Here is a 26,149-nt window from a genome sequence, read left to right as displayed (position 1 = left end):
TCGGACATTTTGACGAGCAAGTTTCAGCATATCCATGTGGTCTTGGAGAAAATCCCTGTTGGAGTTTTTCGGTTGCCAACCCCACCGTAACTAGTGACCTAGGTTGAAACCCGTACATGAGCATGAAAGGACTAAAACCTGTTGTGACATGCTTAGAGCTGTTGTAGGCAAACTTGAGAATAGGTAAGTATTCTTCCCAGTCTGTCTGTTTTTTGCTGACGTATGCTCTTAGCATATCCTCTAGCACCTGGTTAACCCGTTTCGTTTGACCATCCGTTTCTCGATGATCAGCTGTACTGAGGTTGAGTTGTGTACCCAATCGTTTAAATACAGCGCTCCAGGAGTGGCTGTTAAACTTAGGGTCACGGTCACTAACAATGTTACTTGGCAACCCATACAATTTGTATAGATTTTCCACAAATAACTTTGCTAGTTCTGGTGTCTTAACCGTTGATTTGGTCGGAATAAACTTACATAGTTTAGTCAACCTGTCTACGACAACCCATACTGAGTCATGACCTCGTATAGTGGTTGGTAAACCTACAATGAAATCCATGGAGATACTTTCCCATTTTCCATTGGAAATTTCCAAAGGATGTAAGAGTCCTCCTGCTTTCAGGCGCTCTGCTTTGTTAACTTGACATTTTGGCAATGCAAGACATAAGCTTGAACAAAGCCATGTAGACCTGGCCAGTAAAACTGTCATCGTACGAGAGAATAAGTTTTTCTAATCCCCGAGTGCCCTGCACTTGGACTATCATGACATTCATAAAGAATTTGGCGCCGAATGTATGTGTCTGTCGGTACACAAACTCTCCCCTTGTGGAGTAGGTACCCATTATCGATGGTAAAATGCTTCCAGCGCTGTAGTTCATCACTTGATAAAGGAGAAATAGGTGTGGAGGTTAACTGTACACTTACTGCATTGGAGTGAGAAGGATCCCTCTTTTGAACATGGCTCCACACTTTGGAATATGTTGCATCTTGCTCATATTTGCCCTTGAGAGATTCTAAAAATTCACTACGAAGCTCAGTGAACAAGAGCGAATTTATCTCTGGCATTCGACTGAGAGCATCTGCCACTACATTGTATCGGCCTTTGGGATACCTTAACTTGGTATCATATTCCCGAAAGATCTCGGCCCAACTGGCTTTTCGACCCTCTAAATCTGTTTGTTGTGTAAACCATTTGATGCTTTCATGGTCAAACACAATCTCGAACTGAGCACCATACAGATAGTGCCGCCATGTCTTTAAGGCAGACACTATTGCATAGAGTTTGCATTCGTAAGCAGAATAATTCTGCTGAGCTACATCCAGCTTCTTACTTTCAAATGCAATTGGCCGTCCGTCTTGTACAGGACTGCTCTAATAGTACGATCACTGGCATCCGTTTCCAAAACAAAATGGTTTCAAAGGATCTACAATAGCTAGTATAGGAGCTGTAGCTAATGCGTCTTTGAGTGTTCCAAAGCTGTGCTGTTGAGCGGAACCCCACTGAAAAGCCTTACCTTTGCCTTTTAGTTGGTCCGTCATAGGTACAACAATGTGAGCATAGTTTTTAATGAACCTTCGGTAAAAACCTGCAAAGCCTAAAAAGATATGTAATTCTTCCAGATTTTTAGGAGGTGGCCATTTCCGGATGGTATCCACTTTGGATTGATCCATGTATAGGCCATTAGCTGAAATAACATGCCCTAAATAATGAATTTCCTCCTTGAGAAAATCACATTTAGATTCCTTGGCATATAACTTGTTTGCATGTAACAACTCAAACACCTGCCTGAGATGTTGTAAGTGCTCTTCTTCAGAAGCACTATAAACTAAATGGCATCGAGGAACACAATGACAAATTTGCCCAAATATGGTTTCAAGACACTATCCATTAGTGTCATGAATGTCGCGGGCGCATTGGTTAACCCAAAGGGCATAACCAAAAACTCGTAATGTCCAAACCGTGTTCGGAATGCAGTCTTAGGTATATCGGCATGCCGAATACGGACTTGGTGATATCCTGGCCGCAAGTTGATTTTTGTAAAAATGCGAGCATGAGTTAGCTTATCAAATAACTCATCTACCCTTGGCAATGGGTATTTGTTCTTAACTGTAACCGCATTTAAACCCCAGTAGTCTACGCACATGCGCATACTGCCGTCCTTTTTCTTCACCAAAAGGAGAGGCGAAGCCCATGGTGAAGAACTAGGTTGTATAAACCCTCTGCTAAGGTAGTCAACAAGCTGACGTTCCACCTCAGCAGCCTCTGAGTAACTCATATGGTAAGGTGGTTTACTAACAAGTTTACAGCCTGCAGCCACGTCAATGCCATGTTGCACTGAGTGTGTCAGCGGTAAACCTGATGGCAAATCATTAGGAAAGACATCTTGAAATTCCTTTAACAATTTTTGTAATTGATTAGGAACGTTTGCTTGTGTAGAATTAGAAATTGGTGGAATAGAGGAGAGAAGCATGAGGCGTTGAGGAATGTTCAATAGACTCAATGTTAGAAAGAAAATGAGACAGTAAGTAACACAAGAAAACCTGTTCTATTTCATTATCAGAAACGAGCTGCATAAGCTCGACAATACAAATCAATGGTGATGATGGTATATCCTTTTCTCCTAACAACAACACATGTGTGCCATGGAAATCAAACATCAAACTGTTGTGCTACGCTTCAGTGATGGTCCTAGGCTATGCAACCACTCCCTACCAAGAACCACATCAGCCCTTTCCATGTTCATAACTTGAAAATCCAAACAAGTAGAGTACCCCTGTACTTCCAATGGAACAGCTTGGCATTGAGTATCCCATATTTCACTATTATGTCCATTCATCATTGCTACCTTGTAGCAGTGGGTACTCAGAGTTTGAGGCAGTTTGAGCTTTTTCACCAATCCATAATTGATGAAATTGTGTGTAGTCATCTAGCAAGATGCGCACCTTGTGCCCTTGCAGATATCCGTGCATACGTACTAACTCATGTGGTCCAAAGGTTTGTTGCCACATGGAAGCTGTGAGACAGCATTCATGCACCACCTCATTGTGTGTTATTTCCACTGTAGAGAACTTTGAGGAAGACTCGAGAGGCAGTAGTTGCACCGTGTGCACTGCTTTCTCCTTCCCTTGGGCAACAGATTTTCCCTTGGGACAATCCTTTTTGCCATGGCCTCTTCCTAAGCATTGAAAACATAGCTTCTCTTTCTTGGCCTTATCAAAATCCTCAGGAGAGAGAGGATCCCTGGACCCCTTGGGTTTTTTAGACGCATCTGAATTAGCAACTATAAATTTTTGTTTATTGTGCCCGTACTGAGTGCGTGTACTACTATGTGCACTAGCAGGCACATTACTGTTATGTGTTTTCTTATCATCAGGCTTAAGTTTTGGAGTCAGACCTCGTATGAACCCTCGTACTTATAGAAAGGTATCCAAGCCTTCCAACTTGAGGATGACGTCACTATAGTGAGAGATATAATCAAGGAGTGATGGATATTGGCGCATGGAACACGTGTCCCAAGCAGTCCAATTCCGATCGGCCTCGTTCGTAGGCAAAAATTCCTTGCTAAACATTGATTCAAAGGCTGCCCAACTCTGTGGTATGATTTTCTTCTCCTTGAGAGACATCCACCATTTGTAGGCCTTGCCTTCCACCATTTGTAGGCCTTGCCTTCCAGGGTTAAACTCGTTTGCAGAGCTCTTACTGCATCCGGAGTACGCTGTAAGGCGTGAATTCCATCCCATTTACTGAGAAAGATGTTCATTGCATCCTTATTGCGGTCCTGGTCTTCGCCCTTGAAAACTGGTGGTTTAAAATTCTTCAACAAATCATCTACCTCTTTGGTAGTGAGAGTATGCAGTGTTTCATTAATTGGGCCTCGTCCTTGTGCTCCAACGTGCTCATGCATGTGGGTGTCAGCAGTACTCTTAGTCTGCTGTTGCATCAATTGAATGACTAATGTGGAAAGTTTAGTAACATTTTCATTTAAAGCCTTAAAATTTTCATCCATGACTGTCATTCGTGTCTGAAGTGCATGAAATTCTTGAATATCGAGCAATTCATAAGTATCTTCTCCTGTCGTGGCGTCGCGGGTACTCTCCTTGAGAGGATCTGCCGGCCGCGAGCCGTCATTGGTAGGATCGGGAGTACTTTGCTCAAAATCGAATGTCATGTTGATATCCGAATCCATGGCTACACAGTGCAGTGAAAGAAGTACTCAGAAAAAAATTACTGATTTTGGTAGCACTTGCCAAGTATAGCGAACTCCCCTTTGCGCGTCGTAGCACTTAACCGTCGAATAAACAAGAATTTGCACCGGCGGCGTAAAAATCGATCTCCGCACTATTGCCCGTGGTTCAAAAGACGACTGAACGCGTGCAGTGTAGATGGTTGAAGCGTCGCCTTTGAAAAGAAGCTCAATTTTTGAAAGCTTCGGCTATGATGTTGCTTGAACGCCACTTGAATTCGTTGCAATCGGAAAAATATGCAGGTTCAGGAATTTCTTGCAATTTTTGAGCGTAGTCGGACTTCGTGAGACAATATGGAAAGCCGAGTGTTTGCTTCGCCTTGCTTGGGCTGCAGTGAATTTCCTCCTTGCTTGTGGGAAAGGCCACTACCAATGGCCAAGGCTTAAAGCTAATGGCCAAAAGGCCTTTCGATGTGAAATTGGCGAATTTTGAAGCAAAAAAACACAGAGGCAGCGTGCTGCTCAACGCGAGGAAGAAGAAGTTGATGGTATGGCTTGCTACGGCCGCGAGCTCTTGGCAACCCTCCTACCTCCCCATGGTGTTGCCTTCAAGCCAAACTCCTCGCAAAAGCATGCACCACACACCCGGTTCCAAAACGGGAAAGACTGCCCGAATTGGCAAGGAAAAAGGCTATTTTTGAAAAAGCCTCAGAAAAGCCACGGTTCTCACCTAAAGACCTTGCTTTTAGGGACCTAAAGTGACCACGCCTAGAGAGAGAGTGGAAGAGAGACTCCTAAGCTCTGATACCAGTGTAAGAACTAGGGAAACTAGACCTGAGATCCTCCTCCCAACCTCCCTTTATATAGGCGGGCTCCTAGCCCTTTGCCCTAGACGGATCCCCTGTCCATACTGCCTAGCCCGACCCTTGACCGTAGTCCATGACTATCCTAGTTCTTAGGGTACAGGACCCTTGTCCTGACATAGAGGAGTCCTAGTGATACGATTTCAAGACCTTACATAGTGCAAGGAAACTCTACCTACATAGTGCAAGGAAATTCTAAAGAGAAGGAAGTGCTAAAAGAAAGGTAATGGAGAAGGAACGCACTCGACAACTTCTTTTGTATGGAGATGAAATGTCTTTTGACTTTCCATTTTAATGGACTTTTCATTTTCATGGGGCTTTTTGTTTTCTATACCTACCCTTCACTTATGCATTTGAAATATTTTGAAAGAATTTTTATTTTTTTGAGATTGGGGCCCCTAGTGAGCCGATACCAAATAAAACAACATTACATGCACATAAATGTACAAAAAGTGCTAAGAAAAGAGAGACATAATATTTCTAAAAGACTCCTTGTTTGCAAAGAGCAATTGCTCATTACAAAGAAAGAAAACACCATATTGGCAATGTTAGGAGAGATATTTCAATCGTAGACGGAGAGAGCTCTTGGCATATTGTGCAAGGTGAAGCAGTGCATGAGCCAAATGTAGAATTGTCTTGTTGTTTTAGTAAACTATTTTTTAACTATATTTTGTCAAGAGAGTTGCTTCAAAGTGTTTGGGGGTAACAACCACCCACTCGATTTGCCAAATGTTGGCAGTATGTCCCTCTAATCTTTTTCTCATTTCTTTTGCTAAGAATCTATGCAGATTCTTGTGGGAGCCTTGTGGAGACAAAACGGTGGTATGCCAGCTTATTAAAATAAATGCAAACATTTGGCATAATTGTGGTAAGACATTGCCAACATTTGTCTTGCCACAATTATGCCAGATGTTTGCATATATTGTAATAAGCTGTATTTTGAGGAGTAATAAAATATATCAGTAACAAGATGTCTACAAGCTTTTAAGCTTATAAAGATGTCTTGGAAACGTGTCTAGAGATATTGTAGCTAATTTATTTGGAGTTTTGTCTCTAAATCCGATGCTTAACTTGTTTAGTCTTGACCTACGTAGGCTCTCTTGGAATATGGTATGGACAATGTTAGGTTTCTGATCCATTCCTTTGAATATGGCCTATTCCTTCTTTTTTTGGAATTAATTTTGTCTAGCTTTAACTTATTCTAGGCTGAGAATATCCTTCACGCTTGCCTTCATTTTTTTCCAAAGCAAAAAATGGTTATTCTACTTTTTAACAAGCATAATTAGTTTTCTTTGAAATTATCGTCTTTATTTGACTATAAAATAAAATGACATAAAAAAATATCAATATACTTGAAACAATTTTTTTCATATTTTTGTTCAATTTATAAAATCACATCGAAATCTTGAAGACTTGCCTTTCCACGTTTCTTGCAAAATGTATAGTTTAAATTTATATATACCTAGGATAAGCCTTGATTCGGTAAGCCTTGATTCGCCCTTGAAGGAAAGTGCAAGAAGTAGACCCATGGTAGCCACCCACAAAAGATTATAACCATCAGCTCCATAATGCATAGCATTGACTAAATTCCACGACATCCCCACTAACGTCGTTAGTGCCCAATATTGGGTGTAGAACTAGGTACAAACACATGCTCCCAAACACAACACAACACACACCACACATGCACAAACATGAGTACAAATCAACACAAAGTTCAACGCATTGATTTTCTATCATGACACCAGAGATCAAGGGCAGGCTCAACCGTAATGAAGCATAGCAATGGAAGAAGCATTACATTGGAAAAATTAGCACAAAGATGAGGTAGTTGATAGGGCATATGTGTTGGGATCCTCGTGAGAGGGAACTTTTTCCACGCGCGCCGGCGGTCCCTCCTTGCCCCTAGCGCCCCCACATGGGCTGTCCCTCATGCGGCCCGGCGGTCCACGTTCCCATTTCTAACCTAACTCCCGCTAACCTAACTTCTCACCGTGGACGGCACTTGAGGGGGACCGAGGCCCCGTTTGGTGAATTGCCCCTCTCCGCGGCCATGCTCCCCGCGGGCCGATATGACGACTCGTGGACCCGTCGCTCCTGTGGACAAAACATGACTCCGGGAGCCCCCGAAAGACTCTATGCAAGTAAGAGCCCCGCTTGGGCCGTGGCCGGGTCCCTGGGGGTCCCGTGGACCAAAACGGCCCGGGACGCAACCGCGGGGCCGTTTCGGCATTTTGATCAGATTTTGGAACAGCGGCTCCTGGACGGGACCGACGGTGACTCCTTGAGAGGGATTTCTACCTCAAGGCCATGGGGCTTGGGTGGTTTGCCTGAGCGCCCCGAATTAAAGGACTTATAAGGGAGTAGTACTCCACTCTTGGTGAACCGTGCGCATCCTGCCGGGGTAGCTAAGAGGGGGCCGGTTGTTCAACCGGAGCCGGGGTGGCAGTCCTCACGTCCATAAAACCATCTACCCATTCTAGGTTGGAGTTAGGTTAACCCAGTCTTCAGAGGCGCTGGAGAGGCCTCCGTCCCTTTTGTAATCAACCTTTTGAATCAATACAAAGCGCCCGTCACGGGCTTGTTTCTACAAATCTTGTCTCGCGCGTCCCTTTGAAATACTTGCTCGACTTGTTGTGAAGTCGGCTAACTTGTGTTCAGGTGAAGGATCGGCGAACGCGCGCGGCCCCTAAGTTCCATTTACGGGCCGCTCTTCAGGGTCCCGTAACACTTGGTATCAGAGCTAGAAATTCAAAGCTGGTCTATGCCTAACAGAGGGGGACAAAGACCCGCCGAAAGTGACTCCAACAGCACTCCCCTACCCGCCGCAAGATTAGAAGAAATCGCAGCGGACGGTGTAATTGACTCTTGGGAGTATTCCAGGTGGATACGTTCTCAAGGGAGACTACAACGCCTAGACCCTATCAGCGAAGCCGGGCCAGAGTTTGAGTCCGCGCCTTCGTCACCCAACAAAATGAGTCACGCGGATGGAGACTCGTTCCATGGGGAGAGGAACGACCCTCCCTGCAATGACAAAATGGAAAGGTGGGAGGCTATACTAGAGTCTCAAGCCGCGCTGGTTCAACAGCTCGTACAGGTAAGTCTGCTGAATGCTCAGAATGCCACAGCAGACAAAGGAAAAGGGCCGGCAAGCACGTCGGGAGCTCCCGCGAGTGGGAGTGATGGGATGGGGAGTTTCAAGCCTATCAAACCCACTCCCTACTCGGGCCAACGGGACTCAATGATACTGGAGAAATGGATCCGCGACACGGAGAGTTTCTACCGCACAAGCAAAATGGAAGAACATTTATGGACATCCGTGGTGTCTCATTTCTTAGCAGAGGACGCTTACAGTTGGTTCCTCCTAGAAGAGAGGAAAAACCCCTACATGTCATGGACCCGCCTCAAGGCTGAGATGCGGGACTACTTCGTTCCGAAGAATGAAGACTTCAGACACTTAGACGAATGGAGGGCCATCACCCAAGGCGAAAGCAAGCTGCAGGAGTATGTGTCCAAATACAGGCAGTCCATGCTGAAAGTGGAACAGATGACTTGGGAGAGAGTGAGACTCCATGGTTTCCTCTATGGGCTCAAAGACTGGGCCCGTAGGGAGATCGAAAAGCAGAATCCGGTCGACTACATGGCAGCGCTGGCCATGGCAGAAAGGCTAGTGGACTCCGACTTGCGCCGAAAGGGGGCCACCAACACAAAGTCTGGGGGAAGTGGGAATACCCCTTCCAACTCGAACAAAAATCAGTCTTCAGCTGGGCCCCAAAGGAGTGAGCCCGCAGGCAGCTTGTCAAACCAGCCCCGACTGTACGGGAACTTTCGCAATAATGCGCCAAGCAGCTACAGCGGCTCGTCGAGTAGTAGGAACTTCTCGGTGAACCAGCCTGGAGGGGCCCCTCAACGGACGCTGCCTTGGAGGGCGAATCCTTCCCGCCCATGCCGTAAGTGTGGGGGTCCTCACTGGGATAATGATTGTCACAAAACTAGCTCTCAGTCTCGAGCTCACTCCGCTTGGGCCAATGAGACCAACGCTGACAGGACAGGATCTTCACAAGTGCAGATCACTGAGATCACGGAGCAAGAGTCTGAAAGTGGAAACAAAGAGTCTACCGAAGGGACGGTCCGTGTAGGAGCCATCAAAGCTTCTCTACACTGCCTAGCAGCTCGTATCAAACCGATCCCAAATATGTATGTCAAGACGGTGATCAACGGGCAGTCACAATTGGCGATGCTCGACTCGGGAGCGAGTCACAACTTCATCTCACCATCATGTGCCAAACGCTTGGGAGTAAAGACCTGCAAGCCCGGAGGAGGATGAAGCATCTCAGTGGGCTTTGTACAAGGCGAAGACTCGAACACCGCGATGGCTTACGACGTGGCGGTCCAAGTAGGTGAATGGCGAGCCAAAGTGGACTTCATCGTCGTACCCATGGATTCCTACGACATGATGTTTGGCCTGGCCTGGTATGACTCCTACGTGATGGGGTTGTATGCCAAGGGCATGAATCAACTGATGCTGGACATGAATGGTAAGGGGGTGATTGTCCCGATCATCCGACCTATGGACACGCCTCCTGCCCGCAAGACTACTCAAGAAAAAGCTCCGCCTAAACCACAACCTTACGTGCCACCTCAAGCCCGAGGGCAGGTGAACGCAGCTCAAACTAAGACACCGACGCCGACGAAAACGGAAAAAGGGAAGACTCGAGTTAGCTGGGATGACCTAGTCCCAGACTCAATGTGGATCTCACCAAAGCAAGCAGAGAAGGCTCTCAAACAAGGGGCCCAGGTTCACTGCTGTGTGATGAAAGTAACACTAGCAGATTCAGACGAAGAGTGCACTATCGGGGATAGTCGCATCATCAAGGTGATTGAAGAATTCAAGGACGTGGTACCGCCGCAGCTTCCAGCTGGGCTCCCACCTAAGCGAGCAGTGGACCACAAGATCGATCTAGTGCCTGGCCATTCGCCGCCAGCCCGTCCACCCTATCGAATGGATGCCACACAACTACAAGAACTGAAGAAGCAACTAGGAGAACTACTTGAAGCAGGTTTTATCAGGCCCAGCAAGTCCCCTTACGGGGCCCCGGTGCTTTTTGTCACAAAGAAGGACGGCTCATCCAGGCTCTGCGTCGACTACAGAGCCCTGAATAAAATAACCATCCGGAACAGGTACCCTCTGCCGCACATGGATGATCTAACAGACAGGTTGGCAGGGGCAAAATACTTCACTAAGGTCGATCTGCGATCAGGATACCACCAGATTCGGATCGTGGATGAAGATGTGCACAAGACAGCTTTCAGGTCACGGTATGGAGCTCACGAATGGCTAGTGCTTCCCTTTGGCCTCACCAATGGAGTAGCTACCTTCTCAGCTGGAATGGATACAGATTTCGGCGACATGCTGGATGAATTCCTCATTGTGTACCTGGATGACCTGCTAATCCACAACAAAACTTTTGAAGAGCACGTAGAGCATGTGCGCCAGGTGCTCCGCAGACTCAGAGAATGCAAGTGGTACGCAAAACTGGAAAAGTGCGTCTTCGCAGTACAGGAAGTGGAATTCTTGGGCTTCTTGGTCACTGCAGATGGAATTCGCGTGGATCCTAAAAAGATTGAGGCCGTGGTGAACTGGCCTGCCCCCCGAATAGTTACACAGGTACGCGAGTTTGTGGGTTTCACTCAGTATTGCCGAAAGTCCATCAAAGATTTTTCGAAGATCATGGCTCCCATAACAGACACCACCAAGGGTTCGCTAGCGTTCAAGTGGACAGATGAAGCCCAACGAGCTTTTGAGCACATCAAACAAGTAATGTGTTCCCTACCGGTACTTAAGCTCCCAGAATTCGACAAGCCATTCGAAATTCACACCGATGCCTCACGCATCGCACTGGGAGGGGTACTAATGCAAGCTGAAAGACCAGTAGCCTACATTTCAAAGAAGTTTACAGACCCACAGAAGAGATGGGCTACACACGAGCAGGAGATGTATGCAGTGGTATACTGTCTTGACCAATGGCGTCACTACGTATTGGACAAGCACACTAAAGTATACACAGATAATGTTTCCCTGAAGTATTTCCAGACACAACCTAAGCTCTCTCACAAACAGAGTCGGTGGCAAGATCAGCTAGCAGAATATGACATAGAAACCATCCACAAGCCGGGCAAGCAGAATGCAATGCCAGATGCTCTCAGTCGCATGCCCGAGGTTAATGCAGTTAGCGTAATAAGCAGTGATGAAGTATTGGATCAGATTCGCGAGGCCAGTAAGACAGACCCCGCAGTATTACAGATGATGCAGAGTTGGCGACAAGGCAAGACTTCCGTGGGGCTATTCGACCTGCGGGATGGGCTATGGTATGCTCATAACCGCGTGTATGTACCAGATGATCCTACACTCAAAGCAAAACTGCTTTGGGAAACCCACGACTGCAAAGTTGCAGGACACGGTGGGCAAAAGAGATCCTTTGACAGGTTAAGCCGTCACTTTTTCTGGCCAAAGATGCAGGAAGATGTGGTGGAATATGTAAGAACTTGCCCAACATGCCAGCTAGTCAAGGCACAGCGAATAAAGCCGGCAGGGCTTTTGATGTCTATGCCTACACCATCTCGCCCCTGGGATGTGATAAGCATGGACTTCATTGTCGACTTACCCGAAAGCCACGGATTCACTACCATCTTCGTGATCGTGGACTACTTTTCAAAGCAGGCGCACTTCATTCCCGCAAAGCCGCCCCTTACAGCCTACCAGACGGCGCGGCTTTTCTTCAAGCATGTCTTCAAGAATCACGGACTTCCACTGGCCATTGTTTCGGATCGCGATGGGCGATTCTTAAGCGACATGTGGCGGGAGTTATTCAAGCTCCTAGGCACACAGCTCAGGTTTTCTTCGGCCTATCACCCCCAAACAGATGGGCAGACCGAGCGAATCAATCAAGGCATCGAAGATTACATCCGTTGCTATGTCCAAGCAGATCAAAAGGATTGGGCAGACTTTCTGGAAGTCCTTGAGTTTCAGTACAATAGCAGTGTGCACTCGGGGACAGGATACACCCCATTTGAACTAGCTACAGGAAAAGAGGTGATTACGCCCATGGCACTTGCTTCGGGCACTATGCATGCAGAAGATCAGGATGCTGAGCAGTTTTTGACGGCTTGGCAGAAACGTTTGGATGTAGCCAGAAAGCACTTGATGAAGTACAAAGATAAGTATGTAGCCAGACATAACGAAAAAGCACGAACAGAGTTCTTTCAGAAGGGTGACTTGGTGCTGGTGAGTGCCCAGAACATCAACCTTCCCGAAAACTTAACACCCAAATTCAACCACCGCTTCTATGGTCCATACCGGGTACTGCAAGATTTCAACAACGTCTCCTACAAGCTGGAGCTACCTTCCAACGTCAAGATCCACAATGTTTTTCACATCAGCCTACTCAAACGATTTCAGGTTGATGGGAAATACGGCCGCCATGTACCTCTACTAGACAAAGGAGTAAACCCCTTTGAGCCAGAAATTATCATCAAACACCGTTTCAGGCGCAACAACCTAGAGTTCTATGTCAAGTGGAGAGGGCGGCCAATGTCAGATTGCACTTGGGTGCCAGAAGATAGAGTCATTGCAATGGATAAGCAGTTGTTGCTTCGGTACTACAGGATTCCGGACCTCAAACACATGCCTAGGGCATAGAAGACCACAACCATGTACAGCAGTAGTATAGGATGCAGTAGTTTGTCAGCACACTTATGCTCAGTTTTTCAGCAGAATAAAGATGCGTTATGCGACAATTATGCGATGTATGCACTATGTGGTCAGATGCTTTACAATCTTGACGAGGACGTCAAGTTCCTTGAGGGGGGGGAGAATGTTGGGATCCTCGTGAGAGGGAAATTTTTCCACGCGCGCCGGCGGTCCCTCCTTGCCCCTAGCGCCCCCACATGGGCTGTCCCTCATGCGGCCCGGCGGTCCACGTTCCCATTTCTAACCTAACTCCCGCTAACCTAACTTCTCACCGTGGACGGCACTTGAGCGGGACCGAGGCCCCGTTTGGTGAATTGCCCCTCTCCGCGGCCATGCTCCCCGCGGGCCGATATGACGACTCGTGGACCCGTCGCTCCTGTGGACAAAACATGACTCCGGGAGCCCCCGAAAGACTCTATGCAAGTAAGAGCCCCGCTTGGGCCGTGGCCGGGTCCCCGGGGGTCCCGTGGACCAAAACGGCCCGGGACGCAACCGCGGGGCCGTTTCGGCATTTTGATCAGATTTTGGAACCGCGGCTCCTGGACGGGACCGACGGTGACTCCTTGAGAGGGATTTCTACCTCAAGGCCATGGGGCTTGGGTGGTTTGCCTGAGCGCCCTGAATTAAAGGACTTATAAGGGAGTAGTACTCCACTCTTGGTGAACCGTGCGCATCCTGCCGGGGTAGCTAAGAGGGGGCCGGTTGTTCAACCGGAGCCGGGGTGGCAGTCCTCACGTCCATAAAACCATCTACCCATTCTAGGTTGGAGTTAGGTTAACCCAGTCTTCAGAGGCGCTGGAGAGGCCTCCGTCCCTTTTGTAATCAACCTTTTGAATCAATACAAAGCGCCCGTCACGGGCTTGTTTCTACAAATCTTGTCTCGCGCGTCCCTTTGAAATACTTGCTCAACTTGTTGTGAAGTCGGCTAACTTGTGTTCAGGTGAAGGATCGGCGAACGTGCGCGGCCCCTAAGTTCCATTTACGGGCCGCTCTTCAGGGTCTCGTAACAATATGCACCACAAAGGAAGGAAAGAATTAGCACAATATCAATTGGTCATAACTTAAGACGAAAACTTCAGTTTGTGAAGTCTGCATGTCAGCTATGCTACTGAAAAACTATACCTTGATGAATCTAGGATAAGCCTAGATTCACCATTAAAGGAAAGTGCAAGGTATAGGCCCATGGTAGTCACCCAGAAGACAATATAACCATCAACTTCATCATGCATAATATTAACTAAATACCATGACATCCCCACTAACATCGTTAGTGCCCAGTAGTAGGTCTACCCGGGGGATTCACTCTATGTACAAAATAGGACGCCACTTACAAGCGAACAACTTTGATAAAACCTCTATATATATTAGTGAGTATGACCTCCCTTTTTACGCTTATACGACAATTAATGAAGAAAACTATCATACCCCTATCTTACATATAAAATTTAGGTTTCACATGATCTAACTAGGTAAAACTAGTTAAAGAGTGTGTAGCATAGTGATTGGCAATGTACTAAGGAACCACTTATGCTGATAACTAGATGTACCCTCACTATGTCTTAGTTTGACTTTAAAACTATGTGCCCGATTAGCTTGCACTCTGGCTACTCGTCCAATTCTAACCCATCCAAAGCTGGTGTAAATCAACCCTTGACCTGCTCCAAATCAACCCTTATCTATGACCGGCTTTATGCAAAATTTGATGTGTGACTTGATGAAAATCGTCCCCTAAATTCATCCGAATTCTAGTTCACATCAGTGACCAATCATTACAAGTAATCAACCCGGTCAGGTTGCCCCCCCCCCCCCCCCCCCCCCCCCCAACACACACACACATAAATATGATACCCCCCTCCTTTATTTTTAAGCTTGGGAGATAAATTATTGGGGGCCTGCCCCTAACTTATACGCTTATGTAACTTGTAAAAAAAAACCCCCTGCCCTGCACTTACGTGGTGCGATAAGTTTTCCATGGTGAATCCCCCGAGTAGGTCTAGAACTAGGTACTAACATATGCTCCCAAACACCACACCCCACGCACACACACATGAGCATACATCAACACAAAGTTCAACGTACCGAGTTTCTTTCATGACTCCTAAGATCAAGAGCAGACTCAACCATGATGAAGCTTAGCACTAAAAGAAGCTTGGTGTAAAAATGAGTTAGTTGATAAGGAATATCCACCACAAAAAAGAAAGAAAGAATTAGCACCATGTCAAAAAGTCTTTAACTCGGACAAAAACTTCACAATGTGAAATCTGCATGTGCGCTATATGACTAAAAAATATACATAGATGGATCCACTATAAGCCTAGAGTCACCCTTAACCCATGGAAGTCAACTAGAAGACAATATAACCATCACCTCCATAAGGAATATTATTGACTAAATACAATGACATCCCCACCAACGTCATCAGTGGGTGTAGGACTAGGTACTAACATATGAGCATACATCAACACAAAGTTCAACGTATGAGTTTCTGTCATGACTTCAAAGATCAAGGGCAGACTCTCAACCATAATGAAGCCTAGCACTAAAGGAAGCATTAAATCAAAAAAATTCGCACAAAGATGAGGTAGTTGATAGGGTATACACACCACAACAGAAAGAAATAATTAGCACAATGTCAACTGGTCGAACAAAAACTTCACAATGTGAAGCTTCCATGTCCACTAAGCCCAAATTCACCCTTAAAGGAAAGTGCAAAGTATCTTAAGTTCTTACAAATCTCAGAGTTCTGAATAATCAACTTAATATATTTCATGATTTGCTTTCTTTGTTTTAGAAAACCACTGTAAAACTGTAATTCTTTGTACTCACTAAAATTCAAAAATCACATAACTACCCTTAAAAAATGACCTAAACCAACTATAGTCGCTTTGCATTGAGTTTAATACTGTATTATCTTTGGTGTGCTTAGCTAAACTAATAAACAAAAAAATTATTCTAAAAAACTTCACAAATAGAATTTGCTGTAAAATAGTATGTGTGTGTGTGTGTGTGTGAGAGAGAGAGAGAGAGAGAGAGAGAGAGAGAGAGAAGAAGAAGAAGAAGAAGAAGAAGAAGAAGAGAATTTTAACGTTGTAGGAAACTATCCCAAGAGACCTTAAAGATCTATCCGACGGGGAGAGTTGAGCTCAAGAACAGTTATTCAAGAAGCAAATGGCATAACCAATCTACCACACTTGGGAGAGAGAGCTACCTAGATGGAGCACTAGGTTGTGTACAACAGCCCCACACTATGACCAATAAAGTTTAATTGTTCATTTTAAGGAGGTCATAACCAGAATGAAATATCAAATATTTAGGCTGCAAAATACCAACACACTTTAGCACATGAACCATGCCTCAAAACCAGAGAACTCAATCATGCTGGTACCAAAATTGCAACAAAAGGATATGATGAAACTATACTACCAAAAGAATGTACTTACTGAGTTCATCTTAAGCCAGCATATAAATAAGTCCATCAAGTATCATCATATCCAACATCAGGAGAACATTCATAAGCCAATAAAATTATTAGCCAACACATTTCTAAGTAGTCAATGGATGCCGAAAACTCTTGAACACACATTGGAAGTTTGAACCAAAGAGGCAATAGCGCCTATGGGTGAGCTTTCAGAATGAGACAAAGTACAAAATATATGAAGCAAAACACCAATTTCCTCAAAAAAAGGTTTATGCAATGGACTCTCTGATGGCATTAGCAATAGAGATGCTCCCCAATCATGCCAACCTATTTAGCTTCTAACTTGTATTCATGACCACAAAATGAATTTGGATGACTGGATAGTTTAAGGTAGTGTTACTGACTACTTTACAAGATGAAAAACAAATGACTCAAAAACAACCAATGCCTTGAGCCCAAGAAGGAGAGCTTGCACATTGCGCATGTGCACACACACAAACCAAACATCTTTTTGGTATCCCTCTAAACTTGTCCAAGTGCAAGTATTCCAATTGTTTAGAAAAAAGCTAATTTTTGACATTACCTCTCGACCTTTCCACTTCCATGTCTATGCCATTCAGACAAGGATCCATACAACTTCATAGCAAGCACTAGATAACCTAGTATATGACCTAATGTCTTACAACCAAATCTGTATAACTATGTACAAGTGCTCCATGCACATCACAGAAGATGTGCAACACCTAAGGATTCAACCATGAATAAGCTTGATAATAATTGTTCACTATCTCGAGAGAGAAGTTCCGTCAAACCCATGCGTTAGGCCATTAATATGTATGCTTGGAGCTTCCACTCATATCACGTGATGCGCAACACGTAAGGATCCAACCGTGAACGAGCTTGAACATAATTGTTCCCTATCTGGAGATAGAAGTTCCGTCAAACCCATGTGTCAGGCCATAAATATGTATGCACTCATATCACATGTAAATTTCACATAGGAGATTCTAAGACTTGCTTTGAAGTTAGAAAACTACATCAAAATTCCATATGGACAACATAAAGAGACTTAAGAGACTAGCATTTGAAGGCCCAATGGAAGTTGTGAAGCAAATTAACAAATCCCAAGTTTCTTAATAAGGACCATGTGTCTTGTAACTATGGCAAAAAGCACCACATTCCTGCACTTCGTTCAGGTGCCTTGGGAGGTGAAAAGTTCAATATATGTTGCCTTTTGACGGTACCTCTTTGGGGGTTGTGCATACAGAAACCATGAATCAAGAAACCATATAGGACATTACCTCTCGACCTTTCCACTTCCATGTCGATGCCATTCAGACAAGGATCCATACAACTTCGTAGCAAGCACTAGATAACCTCGTAGACATAGTAGCAAGCAACTTCGTAGACAAATCCACTTTTAAATTTGGCCACCGGCCATTGAATTTGGCCATCGGCCACCGGCCATTGACTTCCAACCACCGGCCAACCGGCCAACCGATCGGTTGTTTTTCGACCACTTTTTAGCCGCCATCTGGCCATAATATTCCAATGGAAAGGAATATTCCGGCATGACGAGTCTCGAGCTTGGGCTCGAGACTAGCCGTGAAAATTTGGGTTTTCGGTGAGTGTTTATGGTTTTCGGCGATTGATTTTTCTCACGCACATGCTATGGTCTGGACAAGGTCTTACAAATGTGCGTTTTTACCACAAAAAATTACAAGGGTTAGATCAGGCTCTATACTTAACAATCTCCCACTTGGAGACTGATCTCCAAACCAAACCTGTGACTGCTTTCCGTCCTTGATTTTTATCCTTGAATGCCGATTGAAGATGACCAGAAGCTCAACTTCTCCTTGTTGACCACCTTTGTAAACATGTCTGCAGGATTTTCACTTGTATGCACCTTTCCTAGCTTTAGTTGTCCCTCTTCCAAAAGAGTGCGTATGAGGTGATATCTCACCTCAATGTGCTTTGTCCTTGAATGAAAGGTTGAGTTCTTCACAAGATGGATATAGCTTTGGCTATCAATGTACAAGACACAATTGTCTTGTTTGAATTCAAGCTCTTCTAAGAATCTGTGAAGCCACAGAATTTCTTTGCTTGCCTCCGTCATTGCTACATACTCTGCTTCCGTGGTAGAAAGTGAGACCACTTTCTGCAGCGTTGAAGCCTAGCTTACTGCGGTGCCTCCAACCGTGAAGACATAGCTAGTAGTGCTCCTTCGAGTGTCTTTGTCATCTGCCATATATGCATCAACATACCCTTTTAGAAAAATATCAGTTCCTCCAAAATACAAAGCATTTGTTGTTGTCCCTTTTAGATACCTAAGTATCCACTTCATAGCTTGCCAGTGCTCTTTACTTGGGTTGTCCATGAACCTAATTACAATTCCCACTGCATGTGCAATGTCTGGCCTTGTCCAGACCATAGCATACATAAGAGAACCTACCGCTGCAGCATATGGAACTTTAGACATATAGGCTATCTCCTCTTGTGTCTTTGGACACATATCCTTGGTTAATTTAAAGTGACCAGCCAAAGTTGTAGAAACCATTTTTGCATTGTGCATTGCAAACCTTTCTAGTTTTAATCTGCAAACTATTTTCTCCTTACCTTTTACTTCATATCCCTTTGGTTGAAGCATGTAAATTTCCTTCTCTAAGTCACCGTGAGGGAATGCCGTATTTACATCCATTTGCTCAAGATTTAGATCATGAGAAGCCACAAGGCTTAAGACAAGCTTAATCGAGTTCATTTTTACAACAGGAGAAAATATTTCATTGCAAGTTAATACCTTTCTTTTGAGAAAACCCTTTTACCACAAGCCTAAACTTGTACCTTTTCTTCCCACCTTCTTCTTCCTTCATCTTGTACACCCATTTGTTTTGAAGTGCCCGCTTACCTTTAGGCAGCTGAACCAACTCCCACGTTTGGTTGCGATCTAGTTAGTCCATCTCCACTTGCATGCTCTTCATCCATTCTTCTTTGGATTTGTGATGCATAGATTCTTCGTATGATTCTGGCTCTCCAGAATCTGAGATCAAGAGATGGTTGAAGGAAGGAACAAACCTTTCTGGAGGTTTACTTGCTCTTGTGGATCTTCGGGGAATAGGTTGAGGCTCCTTAGTTGGTTGACGTTGTTGGACGTTGTCACCATTTGCAGTCCTTGAGTCTTCACCGTCCTCAAGCTCCATGTACATCACTTGTTTCTTTTGTTTGTTTTCTTTCCAAGTAATCTTTGTACATATTTTGTTTGCTAAAAATTACATCCCTACTCCTAAAGATTTTACCATCTTCAGGATTCCATAAGTGATACCCAAAGTCACCTTCTCCATAGCCAATGAAGAAACACTTTTTGGACTTTGCATCTAGCTTTGATCTTAAGCTTCTATCTATGTGCATGAAAGCCTCACACCCAAACACTTTGAGAAATGCATAATTCACCGGTTTACCTGTCCATGCCTCTTTTGGAACTCCCCCATCCAATGCCGTTGAGGGTGACCGGTTGATCAAGTACACAGACGTACTTATAGCTTCCGCCCAAAGCTCAAGCGGTAGGCCTGCATGTAGCCGCATACTTCGTGCTCACTCCATGATTGTTCTATTCATCCTTTCTGAAATCCCATTTTGTTGAGGTGTCCTTGGGGTTGTCTTTTGCCTCCGAATGCCATTACTAGCACAAAAGCTTTCAAAAGCTTGGTTGTAACATTCACCTCCATTGTCGAATCTGAGGCATTTAACCTTGGTACCTATTTCATTCTCCACAAAGGCTTTCCACCTTTGAAATATGAAAAACACATCGGATTTATTCTTTATGACACAAACCCATGTTTTCCTAGTCACATCGTCTATGAATGTTAGATAATACAATGAGCCACCAAGTGATGGTGTACTTGCAGGACCCCCAACATCAAAATGAACCAACTCAAGTTTTTTATTTTTTCTTTCATTTCTTGATTTTTGAAAATTTTTCCTCTTTTTTTTTACCATAAACACAATCTTCAAAGAACTCTAAGTCCACTTCTTTCAAACCTGGTAGAAGCTTTTTTGTTTGAAGGATTTGCATTCCTTTGGCACTCATATGCCCAAGCCCGTAGTGCCACACTACACTGTCGACTTCTGCACTTGCTGCACAAGCTAAAGGTTGCGTGCTAACAGTACACAAGTAAAGTGTACCAGCCTTTTCTGCTTTGGCAACCACCAAAGATCCCTTTGAGATATTCCACCGTTTGTTTCTGCATGCAATGTTGTGACCTTCATCGTCCAATTGTCCTGTAAAGATCAAATTTTTTCGAAGAGAAGGAACATGCCTAACATCTTTAAGATTCCATTCATTTTCGATAGCAGTTTTGACACAAACTGTACCTTTGCCGACAATTTTACAAGCTTCATCATCTCCCAAGTATACATACCCAAAATTACCTTTGGTGTAATCTTGGAAATGTTGCTTGTGTGGTGTCACATGGAATGAAGCCCCGGAATCTACTATCCAAGAATTAGACACATTGTTTAATGAGAGAATTAGAGCATCTTGCTCTACTTTACTTGCCACATTGGCCTCCGATGTTGGCTAGTTGTCTTGAGACTCCGACTCCTTCTTCTTCTTCGACCAGCAATCCTTCTTGACATGGCCCTTCTTGTCGCAGTTCCAACAATCAAGAGCCGACTTTGTGCGTGACTTGCTCCGTCTTGAGCGACCACGACCCTTTTGGTTTTTGAACCTCTCCTTAGGCCTTCTTCTTGTTTCCACTGATAATGCTGTACTTGATGATTCTCCTGTGCTTCTCCTTCGTATTTCTTCACTTAGGAGAACACCCACAACATCATCAAACTTTAGAGTATTTGTGCCAGAAATAGAATTACTTACAGCCATCATAAGGCTGTCCCAACTATCCGGTAGAGATGATAGTATAAGGAGAGTTCGCACTTCATTATCGAAATTTATTTCATCGATCGAAGTTGACTTATGTTGGTATTAAAGTCCTTTAGGTGTTCTGCAAATGAACCATTCTCTGCCATCTTTAGATTGAACAAACACTTCATAAGAAATACCTTATTGGATGTTAATGGTTTCTCGTAGAAGTCGTCAAGTGACTTCATCAAGTCCTCCGTGGTCTTCATCTCCGAAATGTTGAAGGCCATCGTTGACGCCAAGCTTAACCGGATTGTTCCCAGTGCCTTTCGATCAAGGACAATCCATGCTTTATCTGCCATCGTTGCTGGCTTCTTTGCAAAAACGTCTATGGGCAAATAGAGGTCCTTCTGGTAGAGATAGTCTTCAATCTGCATCTTCCAATGTTGGTAGTTTTTGCCGTTGAACATCACGATCTTGAGCTTCCCTTCCTCCGCCATTACTCCCACACAATTCAAGGAATCCTTTCCTTGAGATAATTCAGCTACGAGCAAACCTTGGTTTGATACCAGTTGTTCGGAAATATGATGTAGCTAGGGTCATAATTGAATATATTACTTAATGGAGAGAGACAATTTACACACTCACAAGATATTATAGAGTAGAGAGAGAGAGAGAGAGTGCACACAATATACGTGGTACACCCAACGTGGGCTACATCCATAGAAAAACAACCACTCAATGGCTTTAGTACTTCAAACAAGAAGTAAGTTACAAAGGGATTATACCCTTTTGGAGCTCCCACCTTGCTTCACTCTCACCACCTCACACCCACCTTGTTGCATCAACTTCACACTGTGAAATGTGTGTAGAGGTGGCCTCCTTTTATAGGCAACACGTAAGGATCCAACCGTGAATGAGCTTGAACATAATTGTTCCCTATCTGGAGATAGAAATTCCGTCAAACCCATGTGCCAGGCCATAAATATGTATGTAACTCATATCACATGTAAATTTCACATAGGAGATTCTAAGACTTGCTTTGAAGTTAAAAAACTACATCAAAATTCCATATGGAGAACATGATGAGACTTAAGCGACTAGCATTTGAAGACCCAATGGAAGTTTTGAAGCATATTAAACAAATCCCAAGTTCCTTAATAAGGACCAAGTGTCTTGTAACTATGGCAGAAACCACCACATTACTTTGTTTAGGTGCCTTGGAAGGTGAAAAGTTCAATATATGTTGCCTTTTGACAGTACCTCTTTGGGGGTTGTGCATAAAGAAACCATGAATCAAGAAACAATATACGACATTACCTCTCGACCTTTCCACTTCCATGTCTATGCCATTGAGACAAGGATCCATATAGCTTTGTAGCAAGCACTAGATAACCTAGTAGATGACCTGATCTCTTACAACCAAATCTGTATAAGTATGTACAAGTGCTCCATGCGCATCACAAAAGATGTGCAACACCTAAGGATCCAACCATGAATGAGCTCGAAAATAATTGTTCACTATCGGGAGAGAGAAGTTCCCTCAAACCCATGTGTAAGGCCACTAATATGTATGCGTGGAGATGCCACTCATATCGCGTGATGCGCAACATGTAAGGATCCAACCGTGAACGAGCTTGAACATAATTGTTCCCTGTCTTGAGATATAAGCTCCTTCAAACCCATGTGTCAGGCCATAAATATGTATGCTACTCATATCACATGTAAATTTCACAAAGGACATTCTAAGACTTGCTTTGAAGTTAAAAAACTACATCAAAATTCCATATGGACAACATAACGAGACTTAAGAAACTAGCATTTGAAGGCCCAATGGAAGTTTTGAAGCATAACAAATCCCAAGTTTCTTAATAAGGACCAAGTGTCTTGTAACTATGGCAAAAAGCACCACATTCCTGCACTTCATTCAGGTGCCTTGGGAGGTGAAAAGTTCAATATATGTTGCCTTTTGATAGGACCTCTTTGGGGGTTGTGCATACAGAAACCATGAATCAAGAAACCATATAGGACATTACCTCTCGACCTTTCCACTTCCATGTCTATGCCATTTAGACAAGGATCCATACAGATTCGTAGCAAGCACTAGGTAACCTAGTAGATGACCTGATGTCTTACAACCAAATCTATATAAGTATGTACAAGTGCTCCATGGGCATCACACAAGATGCGCAACACCTAAGGATCCAACCATGAATGAGTTTGACAATAGGTGTTCACTATTTGGACAGAGAAGTTCCCTCAAACCCATGTGTTAGGCCATTAATATGTATGCCTGGAGCTCCCACTCATATCACGTGATGCGCAACACGTAAGGATCCAACCGTGAACGAGCTTGAACATAATTGTTCCCTATCAAGAGATAGAAATTCCATCAAACCCATGTGTTAGGTCATAAATATGTATGGCACTCATATCACATGTAAACTTCACATAGGAGATTCCAAGACTTGCTTTGAAGTTAAAAAACTACATCAAAATTCCATATGGACAACATAATGAGACTTAAGCGACTAGCATTTGAAGGTCCAATGGAAGTTTTGAAGCATATTAAAGAAATCCAAAGTTTCTTAATAAGGACCAAGTGTCTTGCAACTATGGCAGAAAGCACCACATTCTTGCACTTCGTTCAGGTGCCTTGGGAGGTGAAAAGTTCAATATATGTTGCCTTTTGACGGTACCTCTTTGGGGGTTGTGCATATAGAAACCATGAATCAAGAAACCATATAGGACATTACCTCTTGACCTTTCCACTTCCATGTCTATGCCATTCAGACAAGGATCCATACAATTTCGTAGCAAGCACTAGATAACCTAGTAGCTGACCTGATGTTTTACAATTGAACGTGTATAACTATGTACAAGTGTATAACCTAGTAGATGACCTGATGTCTTACAATTGAACGTGTATAACTATGTACAAGTGCTCCATGCGCATCACAGAAGATGCGCAACACTTAAGGATCCAACCATGAATGAGGTTGACAATAATTTTTCACTATCTGGAGAGAGAAGTTCCCTCAAATCCATGTGTCAGGCCATTAATATGTATGCCTGGAGCTGCCACTCATGTCACGTGATGCGCAACACCTAAGGATCCAATCATGAACGAGCTTGAAGATGATTGTTCCCTATTTAGAGATAGAAGTTCCGTCAAACCCATGTGTCAGGCCATAAATTTGTATGCCACTCATATCACATGTAAATTTCACATAGGATATTCCGGCACCTGCTTTGAAGTTAAAAAAACTACATCAAAATTCCATATGGATAACATAATGAGACTTAAGCGACTAGCATTTGAAGGCCCAACTAAAGTTTTGAAGCATATTAAACAAATCCCAAGTTTCTTAATAAGGACCAGGTGTCTTGTAACTATGGCAGAAAGCACCACATTCCTGCCCTTTGTTCAGGTCCCTTGGGAGGTGAAAAGTTCAATATATGTTGTCTTTTGATGGTACCTCCTCTTTGGGGGTTGTGCATAAGAAAACCATGAATCATGAAAGCATATAGGACATTACCTCTCGACCTTTCCACTTCCATGTCTATGCCATTCGGACAAGGATCCATACAACTTTGTAGCAAGCACTAGATAGCCTAGTAGATGACCTGATGTCTTACAACCGAATCTCTATAACTATGTACAAGTGCTGCATGCGCATCACAGAAGATGCACAACACCTAAGGATCCAACCATGAATGAGCTTGACAATAATTGTTCAGTATCTGGAAGAGAAGTTCTTTCAAACCCATGTGTCAGGCCATTAATATGTAAGCCTCGAGTTGCCACTCATATGATGTGATGCGCAACACGTAAGGATCCAACCGTGAACGAGCTTGAACATAAATGTTCCCTATCTGGAGATAGAACTTCCATCAAACCCATGTGTCAGGCCATAAATATGTATGCCACTCATATCACTTGTAAATTTCACATAGGAGATTCTAAGACTTGCTTTGAAGTTAAAAAACTACATCAAAATTCCATATGGACAACATAATGAGACTTAAGAGACTACCACTTGAAGGCCCCAACGGAAATTGTGGCATATTAAACAAGTTTCAAGTTTCTTAATAAGGACCATGTAAGGTCTCTGACCCCGATCAAAAAGAGCACCATTGTACCATGTAATGAATATAATGGTATAAGTTACTATTTTTAGCAGTTTTTCAAATTCTGTCAGTGCCATGATGTTTAGAATGTTTCAAAGCTTCGAAATGCGAATTAAAATAATTTTTGCAAAAAAATTCCAAAAATAGTAAGTTTTTGGTTACCCGACCCGTCCAGTTTTGATTGTCTCGATAAACTGCAACCGTACCCCGAATTTTGAAAAAATGCAATTTTGGACCCCGAGGGGCTGCTAAATATGGCAGGTACTTGGTCCAGTACGTCTTAGTTAGAGCTCCGTATAGCAATTTACGGCATCAAAATCCGACTCGTATGACCCGTTTTAGCCTAAAACCAATTTTTCATAAAATTGTCCAAGGAGGCACCGGCGCCCCGGGACTGTGTGGGAATAGGTTCCAGCCCACTCCAGACCAGCTTTAGTAGCTAGGGGGCGCCCTCTTGCCTTGTGGGAGTCCTGGGAAAGCTGCCAAGCTAGTAACTAAGTCTCAGAGTCAGTTTAAACTAGCCAACCTGACACTTGGTGAGTAGGGAACTAGACTTGCCATGCTTAACTGGAGAAGCTCCCAGATGCATTTAGCAACCCAGGTCGATTTTCAGCCTGTAGGAAGCCTATTTAAAGACCTGCATACACACACATACACATACACTAATGCTCACACCACCACACAATGCATACACCACACACACACACACCTACACACACTGAGAAGGTGCTGCCGATTCACACACCTTTTGAAGGAGAAGCAAAGAGGGAGGTGCTGCCGAATTCTCACCTCAAGAAGCTCGATTAGATCAGAGAATCGAGAAGATTATCAGCTCTTAATCACGGTAACCACTGTTTAATTAATGCCACCTGAAAATTCTTTTCTCTACATCTAAATTTCTCGCCTATTATGCTTATTCCTAGTCGTAATTCCCTATAATTACTCTCTAAA

At 43.9% G+C, this 26,149-nt stretch overlaps 1 protein-coding gene and 2 pseudogenes across 1 annotated transcript; all 3 read left to right on the top strand.

Moving 5' to 3' along the window:
- The first annotated feature begins 6,962 nt into the window (after positions 1-6,962).
- LOC147425473 (uncharacterized) lies at positions 6,963-7,508 on the top strand (annotated as a pseudogene).
- A 300-nt stretch (positions 7,509-7,808) lies between these two features.
- Positions 7,809-9,924, top strand: LOC147425472 (uncharacterized). Its single transcript, XM_086499495.1, has 2 exons — positions 7,809-9,761; positions 9,877-9,924. Exons 1-2 carry the CDS (start codon positions 9,417-9,419, stop codon positions 9,922-9,924), a joined length of 393 nt encoding a protein of 130 aa, XP_086355621.1. The 5' UTR covers positions 7,809-9,416.
- A 3,067-nt stretch (positions 9,925-12,991) lies between these two features.
- LOC147425471 (uncharacterized) lies at positions 12,992-13,537 on the top strand (annotated as a pseudogene).
- The last annotated feature ends 12,612 nt before the right edge of the window (positions 13,538-26,149 follow it).

The sequence above is a fragment of the Adiantum capillus-veneris genome, chromosome 25, assembly GCF_014529385.1.
Source record: "Adiantum capillus-veneris isolate H3 chromosome 25, ASM1452938v2, whole genome shotgun sequence".
In the NCBI taxonomy this organism is placed as follows: Eukaryota; Viridiplantae; Streptophyta; class Polypodiopsida; order Polypodiales; family Pteridaceae; genus Adiantum; species Adiantum capillus-veneris.
The sequence above is the reverse complement of the archived record's forward strand: the minus strand, read 5'-3'. Positions and strand labels throughout refer to the sequence as shown.